The sequence below is a fragment of the Chaetodon trifascialis genome, chromosome 4, assembly GCF_039877785.1.
Source record: "Chaetodon trifascialis isolate fChaTrf1 chromosome 4, fChaTrf1.hap1, whole genome shotgun sequence".
NCBI classification, from domain to species: domain Eukaryota; kingdom Metazoa; phylum Chordata; class Actinopteri; order Chaetodontiformes; family Chaetodontidae; genus Chaetodon; species Chaetodon trifascialis.
The window spans coordinates 13070502-13080522 of NC_092059.1; the positions used below are offsets into that span (position 1 = coordinate 13070502).

The following is a 10021-nucleotide window of genomic DNA, read 5'->3' on the forward strand; positions in this document are numbered from 1 at the left end:
CAGTGAAAAGCACTTCAAAATTCAGGACATGAGAACTCAAATACATAAATAGATAAACAATAAGATGCCCTTACTTACACTGTAGATTGTGTGCTTGAGCTTCTGTTTCACCTCAGCTGTAAGTTTAGGTAAACGTTTTCTAGAAATGATCCCAGCTGTTTGTTTTAATATTCATTTTTTTTTTTTTTTTATAAAATTTATCGTCTGAGGACAAACTTTTATTATCCATGGCTGGAATATGTTTGTATGAAGCGAAAGCTTTTTCAAATGTGATCTCAAAACAAAATGTAAAGGCTTCTACATATGAATTAGACCACTAGAGGGCAGTAAACACAGTATGTTTATGTACAGATGAAATTTCATTTTCAGTTTGTGAAGCATGTTTTCAAATAAATGACTGAGTCAGTGAATGTGTCACACATGTCAAGATCCTTACTGTAAATGCAGATAGATGACATGTACTCAATGTGCTAAAGTATGAAATATGTGTTTGATTTTTTTAACTGTATTTGTTCACAACCAGGTATGTTTCAATGGATAAAGTGCAGAGTGTAATGGGCACAAAGAAAACACATCAAAGCAAAGACACCTCTATATATATTTCTGTGTGTGTTTGTACAGTAATTAAGTCCAGCAGACCTTAAAGAAATGGACAGAATAATTCATTGATGCCATGCATATGACAAACACAACAGATCAGCACCTTAAAAATGACCACAAAGTCAAATCAGAAGTATTTCCTGTTTGTATTTCAGGTGTTCCTGTTTATATGTCCACTCGTGTAGGAGTACAGAATAAATTATGGTCATGAAGTTACTACATGAAATAACATGACATGTCTGCCATGTTTTAGCTTTCATTATTGCTTAATTTTAAGACTTAATTCATGCTAAATATGATGGGCCACAATGATCTGTATGTGAATAATAATGTGTAAAGATGAAGGTCAATTTAACCTGTAAGAGCTCTTTAATTTTCCTTTGACACAGCATCCATCATGCGGCCACTCCACTCTCCTCTCCTCTGAGAGTTCAGGGCAGCAGTGTGTCGGTCTATGGGAGACTCCTGTTTTATTTACATCCGCTGAGGAGGACAACACTGTCTCCTGTTTTGATTTGTCGCGGTCTGACTGAAGACTGAGGTCAGTGAGGGTGCAGGTCAGAAAACACTGAGGTTTGTTTTGCATTTGTATTTGTTGCTGCTCATATATATTCAGACTATTTAAGTTTATCTTTCCTCTTTTGTAGTTGTCTCCTGCCTTTTTCATCCTTCTTAACAAAATTTGCAAAGTGTCAATCAACCATTAGCTGAATTCTAGGAAATGGTTTTGCTGATCCAAAAAGGTTTAATACACTTGCTATTTTTCTCCAGTATGTCTGTCCCTCATATGCCCACCAAGCTGCTGCAGATCTCATGTCAGACTCTCATCTTGGTTTGTGCAGAAATTCTTACGCTCCTTTCAGTCACTTCTCTGAGTTCATCACTGCAGGAGCTGCAATAACAGATGCCAGTAAGCAGAGTATTTAGAGGGTAAAACCACAGCAGATATGAAAGGAAGGAAACTGTTTCGGTGTCAGGAAAGCCCTAATTACTGGAGCACTGCTGGTATTTTTAGGACAACGGGATCCACTTTGTCACAAAAACAGCAGCTTTATTGGGATATAGAACCTAAAATGAACAAAACCATATCTAATGTGGGTTAATGGGGTTAATATTTGTTTATATATATATATATATATATATATATATAAGCTACCTGGAAGAGTATAGAGTTAGAATTAACTCCACCTTTAAACATTCAAGTAATGAGCACATTAATGCTTCAATAACTATAATCCATCAATATAACGTATGTTATTCTGAGCTGGACCATTCTGCAGAATGAGTACTTAACTTAGTACTTTAAGGATGTTTTGATGCTAATACTTTAGTTTTATTTGCAGAAGTTCACAGAAAAACTATGATAATGTATCATTTCATATATAATGAAAAAGTCAATATGAATTATTACATTATTTGCAGTGCAGTGATTTGCAGAAATTAACATGTAATGATTTCTTACACACACACACACACACACACACACACACACACACACACACACACACACACAAATAATTTTAACACAGTGTGTAATATAATAATGTAAAGAAAACAAATTCCTTTTATTTTTCTTTTCAAAATGTACATACATGTTTCAAACTGGCACATAACAATAAAATCAACCAATCTGAAACAGAAAGCTTTAGTCATATGATAACAACATACACAAATAAATGTATATTAACACCAGTGTGAAACTGCGGAGGTAAAGGTAACGATTTGTGTGCCAAAGCAAACTGTAAAAGTACAGAAATGTTGCTGCAGAGGGTCAAAACTTTACATCGACTCTGTAACTTATTATTATACAGTGAAGTGTTCTTCATTGCTACTTGTGAAGAGTTAAACCAGGATTTCATATTTATACAAACAGCCTGAAAAAGCTTATTGTGTGTAAACTGAAGTTATCTGAAAACTGAATCTTTATTCATATTTGAAAGAAAACAGCTGACAGCAGCAGATATTCCTGACTAATAGCACCCAAGTAACAAACAAACATACAGTGAAACAGAAGAATTCAGCAAACAAGCTAAAAAAAAATACGGGCCTCAGAGTCGTAACACACAGTCTGATCTGCTGTGTAATCCTGGTTACTGTCTTCATGTTCAGGATTTATAATCCTGCAGTGGGACATTTCCTCCGCGCTGAACCATCAACCTGCTCCAGGTGGTAAATGCACTGTTGGACTGACTATATCAAGGCCTCTCCTGGCCTCCACCCAACTCTCCTCCACTACACGTAGTTGGACTTTTGGTTGGTGGTGTGGAAGAGGTGGTTTTCGCTTATGGACTCTCTCGATGAAGACCGCGAGCACCTCCGACAGCTCAAGAAAGCACCGCCCGCCATAGTGAGGAGGCCGCCACCCCAGCTGACAAACACCGCCTTCCCGAACTCAAAGCTGCAGAGAAAAACCACCACAAACGTTTAGATGCACATGTGTCACACAACCCACTGCATGTAATCCCACCGTGTGTGTGTGTGTGTGTGTGTGTGTGTGTGTGTGTGTGTGTGTGTACCTCTCCAGACGGTGAGATTTATGGAAGGTCTGAACAATCATTGTGACATACCAGGAGGTTATGATGAGGGTCAATAAGCCTGAACAGACAAAACACACCATGTTGCTCATTTAAAGGGGTTTGACTGAATATCGTTGAACAAATGCAGAGAGCAAAGACGGAGGACAAACAGGTTAAACGAATGACGAGGATCCTCCTTTATGACCGTACTGCTCCATTTGATTCACCTTACTTTCCCAGGCTTATTTTAGAGAATTTCCCGAGGTTGGAGTTGTGAAAAGATTGAGAAACTGTTTATGACAAAAGTATTTTCTTCCCCCAAAATAATCTTTCCATAATCTTTCTTTTTTCATCTGTGAGACAGGTGATGCTAAATGCAAACTTTTCTGAGTTCTCACCTTTTTATTAATCTGTCAAAAAAAGGTGAAAAAAGCGTCAGGTGATATTCTAGCTACCTAATGAACAGTCTTTCTAACATTTGGTTGATGTTGTGAAAAGGTCTATTTTGACACAATGATCTTCTTTTAAAACTAAGTAGTTTTGTTCCCAAAACTGAAAAAGTCACCTAAATCTAAAAATAATAGTGTTGACTTTTGGTTTCATACTTAACATGAGTCCCGATCTCCTGAGTGAAAGTCCTGTTCGACCCATCCATCCACCACAACCTCCTCTCCACATGTGCTTTGTTGCTCTTTATGCTACATCGCCTGACTTCCCAAAGCCTTTCTGGCTGACTAAGAATTTAATTTCTCACTTGCCTCTCGGGCCTTCTGTCATGTGGACATTATGTTTGACATATCCAGTCTGAGCGCCTGTGAAAGCAGATTCTGCTGCCGCTGAACTCACCTGCAACCATGAACATGATTCCTCCGATCACTGCAGTTGTGCCTTTGCTCTCAGGCTTTCCATCCATGAAGCGGGTGCACTTCATCCCCACTGTGGAGACCAACACCGCAACAGTGGAGAGGAAGATGCTGAGCAGCATCACGGCCCTGGTAGCCTGGACCTCAGCTACAGGAGCAGAAGTGGGGATGTTGGTACACATATGCTGTAAACTTCTCATTGATACAGTTTGTAGTTGCTGGACATGATCACTGTCTTTCTATGAGAGGATGAATGTCGCACGTGTTGCTGAATGTATTGCAATTCAGTGTGTTTCTGGTTTGCCATTTGAATTTTGTCAATACATAAAATTGTCAAAAATAAAGCTGAAATGTGCTCACGACAATAAAAAATAAATTCCTATATGAACATCAGACTGGTGCCATAAAGTCAGATGAGGTCAATCCAAACATCACAACGAAGACACTTCTGGATAATTATAGTAACTTATAGTCAGTGGAAGGAATTTCTTCAAGCAGTGTCTGGCTTTCAGAGGAGATGCAGACGCAGACTTACTTGGCAGCTTCAGGAGGGACTGGTGAGGTTCACAGGTTGTTCTCTCGTTGCCACTGCAGCTCATCCACAAGCCCTCGTAGATGCGGTGCGTCTTGCCCTGCGACTGCTTCTTCCATTCAACCATGAAGGTTGCGGCAAGAGTGGCAGCCAGGCCGACCAGTGACAGCAGGAAGCCGAGGAGCTGCAGTCCCGAGCTGGCCATCGTATCCGGATAACAGCAGCGCAAGCCCAGTGAGTTAGAAGGAGAAATCCGAAATGTCGGTTGGAAAAGTGAGGCGGAAAAAATCTCAAAGAAGAAGGAAAAGCTGGAGCCAATAGTCGCTGATTTGAGGTGGTCCCCCTGTAGATGTCTCCTCGCGGCTCTTCAGACCGTTATGCGCGCGCTCCGCTGCAGCCTCTATTTAAAGTCCAAAGCGCGTGACGCATGAGAGGTCTCAGCTTCACCTGCAGAGGGTGATGGGAAGAAGTTTAAGTCTTACGAGTCTTACGAACGAGAAAAATGTGATACAATAACGGACAAGTTAGGCTGTAAAATTATATGATTTGTTAATTGTGAGCGAGGACCCCAGCAGCATGTCAAAGATAACACAGTAAAGCCCAATATTTATTTCTATTGTGGTCTCTGTATAAAGACTGATGCAGAAGTCCAGGTACCATCATACTAACATCAAGTCCATACAACAATACATATAATATGACAGTCAGCAGTAAAATTAACATTAAAATCACCCCAAAGCAGATCAGTAAGAATAAAAATCAATAAGACTGACATACAAAGCAACCTTTGTAATACAATGTAATGTTAATCCTCTCAAATGTATTACAACTGAAGAAATACAATTGTCACAGTCTTATACTGTTGGGGTGCCTGAGATTTTTCCCTTAGAGGGCCGAAACCTGAAACAGTCCACAGGCCAAAAGCAATCACCTATTGTACTGCATTGCAAAGTGCTACTAGAATCGCAACTTCCCTTAATTTACTGACTTGTTGCTCAAAGTGTCACCCTGCCAGCTGCGCTCACGTGATACAAAATGGTGAATTAAAAATTTAAAAGATCATTTTCTACCAAATGAAAAAGAAAACAGCATAAACAGCAATTATATTATAATTAGTTTTTTTTTTTTTTCAAATACATTTTTAAGTTGTTTATCAGTAGAAACATCTGGCAGGCCAAATTGAACCTTATGGGGGGGCCAACTTTGGCCCATAGGCCCCACTTTGGGCAGCCCTGTTATTGTTGAACTGAAAACTGAAACTGTAGCTCAGTGTTAATGCACAGTCTCTGGTTACACCCACAGGATGCATCAACCCAAACAATATGCTGTTGTTGCTGCAAACGGGTTGTGATGGGCTGGCGCAAATCAAACTGGGTTATCTGCTGGTCACCACGTGGACTGAGCATAGCCGATGTGGGGCATGGGGCATTTATAGCTACAGAACACATTTGTATAAAGGGGACCCAGCTGTTAGCCAATCACAAACACGTAGTTATACAGACATCTTGACAAGGACGATAGTGACAAATATTTGTGATTTGGAAATGTGGCACATAGACAAAGAATGGATCCTCACTGTCAGTGCAGGGTCTTGCAGTCAGGAGGTGATGGTTTGATTGCAGGCAGGTATGCAGAGAGAGGGACAGAAAACACACACCAAAAAAATCACACACAAAACACACACACACACACACACACACACACACACACACACACACACACACGTTGTGTTTAAATCACTTGTGGGGACATTACATAGACTTACATTCATTTCCTGGAGCCTTACCCTAACCCTAACCCTATCCCTAACCCTAACCATAACCACTATTTGCCTGTTCCTAAACCTGTACCTAACCTAACCTTACCTAACCCGTAACCCTATCCTCAGTCTGCACCCTAAAATTTAATGATTTACATTAAGGGGACCTGCATTTTGTCCCCATAAGGGAGGTCAATCCCCACAATGTGACTGTGTAAACAGATTTTTGTCCCCACAATGTGATAAATACCTGGTCACACACACACACACACATACACACACACACACACACACATACACAAAAAAACACACAAAATATGACTGTAGTGTTTGAAGAGAACATGCAGAATCAGACTGAGGCTTTGATCATTCAGCTTCAGTTCATCTGATCCACTTTCATCTGCAGTTTTGACATGTTTTGTGTATCTTCATCACTCTTTAGCTCACGAATGAACAAAACAAATTCCCCCATTTTTAATTTAGCACATTATCAGCGTCTGTTGGATGTTGCATTTAAAAGCCTGCTTGTGTACGGTGTGTCATGTCAAACCACTCACTGTACAGTAGGACAGAGCCTGATTGCTGCTGTTGACCCAAACAAGCAGAGGTTCACATGCTCAATTGTAATTCCTTTCCTCCACAATTAGCAGCAGCCAGCTCGGTGTTCAGTCTTCATTTTACCCAGACAATTACCAAATTATTTGACCATATTTGGTGAAGGGGATGCCAGTTTGTAAACACTCTGCATTCGTCTGCTCAGTTGGATCAGTGTCCACCCTTTCCTGTAATAGGCGTCCATCAAAACAATTTGCGGCAATTAAAGTCATAGCTCCCATCTGAATTCGCCGAAAGCAAGTTGTTCTGTATCCCTGCCTTACAAGCACTTAGTTTACTCCCATTGTTTTATATCACTTTCGGCCTGGGTCAAACTTTATTTTCAAGGAATTCCTGTTGTATATTTGCAGGCTGCAGGCAGAACCGGATGGTTAGTGACAATATCAGGAAAAGTATACCAATTTCCCTGTGATTATCTAATCCTTCTGGTTCTTGCGTAACAAAAAACATCCATCAAGTGTTAAAATAGTAAAAAATGCATGGTAAAAACCGTTGAATCAAACCATGTGGCCTCTGTCAAAATATGAACAGCATGCTCACAGCCAGAGGACTGTGTAGGTAGAAAAGATCTGTCATCTCTCATCCCAGCAATCTGTCCTCCCACGTGAACATGGTGTTTGTAAATCAGCCGTGCTTCAGAAGTGACAGCGGTACCTCCCGGATGTGTGCAATGATGACTGAATCACATCCAAGGAGGAGGACGCTGTGAGGTGATGATGGTGATGGTAATGATGATCCGTGTGTGTGCTGATCAACATGTGCAACAGGTGCTGGTTTGTGCAGTGTGATGCATCTTTCACTCTTTTGGACTCCGTCTGCATGTTTACTAGATTAATCAGTGTTTTGTGTGTCATCTTGTTTACAGTATCTCATATTTTTCTTCTTTGTAATCTCTGATGTTGAGCTCGTTGTCCAAAAAAGCTTAAATGAAAGGCTCCAATTGCCGTCTACAAGCTTTATTAGGAGGGTTTTTAGCTCATTGTATGTTGTCTTTATTTGATAGTGACCGTGCAGGTAGATGCAGGAAATGCAGGGAGAGAGAGAGAGAGAGGAGGATGAGATGCAGCAAAGGTGCCCGGCTGGAAGTGAACCAGAGACATTGTGATTACATATCTGTCTTATGTTCTCTTTCATGAGGGACATAGAAAAGGCCAAGACAAAAAAAAAAAAGTAAAAAAATTAAGCTCCAGTAACCAGGACTTTGCCACTTCTCCATTTATTGTCAGTATCTGCTTACCCTTTACAATGTCACACTGACTTGCCAAGTTGTACTGTACATACTGTACTGTAGGAAGAAACTCACTTAGGCACAGGAAGAACACACAAAGGTTAGAGACCTGCCAAAGCGTCAGGTTCACCGGGTTTGAACCCAGGACCACTGCATCTGAATTCCCTCTTTTCATATTCTGTATGTGTGCTTCTACAGCATATCCTGCACCCCACTGCATCATGTCATCTGTAGTCACCGAAACAACCTGATTTCACCACAAACACATCTATATGAGGCGAGTTTTTTACATCGGGAGGTGGAGGGGACGGCGGTGGTGGGAAAATCAAATGACTGCCAAGTAGCGTTTTATTTCGTGGCTGTGTTTGTGGTGACTGAAGCAGGTACTTTAAGCCAAAACAGGATGTTTTCCTCACCCCAACCAAGTGACTTTTGTGCCTAAACCAAACCAGACCTCAACCACAGAGCTGTCACAACATGAAACTGAAACTTAAAGAAAAGTAAAGTTTCAACGTATCCAAGGTTTGCAGAAATGTGCAATGTGAACATTTATTCTGGCGATTGACTTCCTAATACCTCATGTTGATTATGTTTGATGCTGTATGTTTGTCTGTGGATGTTGGATGTCATCTCTGCAGGCAGGTGTTTGCTACAAACCCTTCCTCATTCATGCAACTGTGCTCACAGCTTGAGAGAAAAATCCTGGCGAACAGGATTCAGCTTTGTAGGACACTTCAGGGCTCACCAATGGTACTCAGACTATTTTGGAACTGGTTTGTGATACTAGTACAAGAACATCCCAATAAACTGCATTAATACATTTGCTTGACACTGACATAGTAATGCAGTGCTTAAATCACCATGATGCAGAATCGAATTCAGCCATCGTGTCATGGGCATTATATGCTTCACAATTTGCAACCAAAATTGAATTCATACTTCCCTTCAAGCTTCCAACAAGGCTGTTTTCCATGACCTCATGTTACAAAAAGGGAAGAGGTCACAGAGTGTGTGTGGATGTGCAGCTTATTCTGTAACATTAACTACATGACTTTTCATAGTGTGATTCAAAACAGGGGAGAGGCCGCCGCGTATTCCTGCTCTGACAATGAAAAGGCTGGTCAGCGTGACAATGACTCTGATGCCTGATCAGCGGATACACCCACTTCCTACAGTCATATAGAGTCAGAGTCTATCCGCCTGAGATGAAGACATCTGCAAGAAAATCCACTGCGACACACACACACACACACACACACACACACACACACACACACACACGCCAAGGACCTCAGACACTAATAGTGTGACCATTCATTTCTAATAGCAAATCTGCCTTTAAGAGTTTAATGAAATGGCATTAAAATGTTGAAAATGATTACTGACTGTACACTGCACTTCAGACACCATGGATGATGTTTAACTAGTTAATCAGGAAACATCTTAGTAGTACAGTATGATGCAAAACATGAGGAAATCTTCACAAACTATTACCTCATCTGCTACTCTGTTGAATGTTCCACCATCATCTGGTCAAAATTTTAATTTTTTCAGGACTTTAATTTGTTCCCATCAGCCTCAGCTGCTCTTAATGTTCACTGCTAATTAGCCCTTGCTAACAGGCTAAATTAAGATGATGGTCATGATAAAACATTGCCTCTGCTTAGCATCGGTATGTTAGCAAAGTCACTGTGAGCGTTTTAGCATTGAGCTCACCGAACCGTTAGCATGGCAGTAGACTCTCAGTCTCTTAGTTACATGGAGGAATCTGTCTCGCCTACACCAGATCCCCTAAATGGATAAAGGCCAAAGTTGAGCCAATGCACAGTGCTAAGATGACAACACATACTAGCACTTAGATTTGGAAAAACTGACTCTCAGTTTCTGAGGGAAAATAACAAAACCTTA

General features: G+C 40.7%; 1 protein-coding gene across 1 annotated transcript; it reads right to left on the reverse strand.

The window, feature by feature from the left end:
- Positions 1–2142: 2142 nt before the first annotated feature.
- Positions 2143–4890, reverse strand: LOC139330149 (claudin-19). The gene is made up of 4 exons (XM_070960888.1): positions 4515–4890; positions 3963–4127; positions 3117–3195; positions 2143–2998 (listed from the first exon to the last, which is right to left on the reverse strand). The coding sequence occupies exons 1-4, from the start codon at positions 4714–4716 to the stop codon at positions 2833–2835; spliced, it is 612 nt and encodes a 203-aa protein (XP_070816989.1). The 5' UTR covers positions 4717–4890; the 3' UTR covers positions 2143–2832.
- Between the last annotated feature and the right edge of the window lie 5131 nt (positions 4891–10021).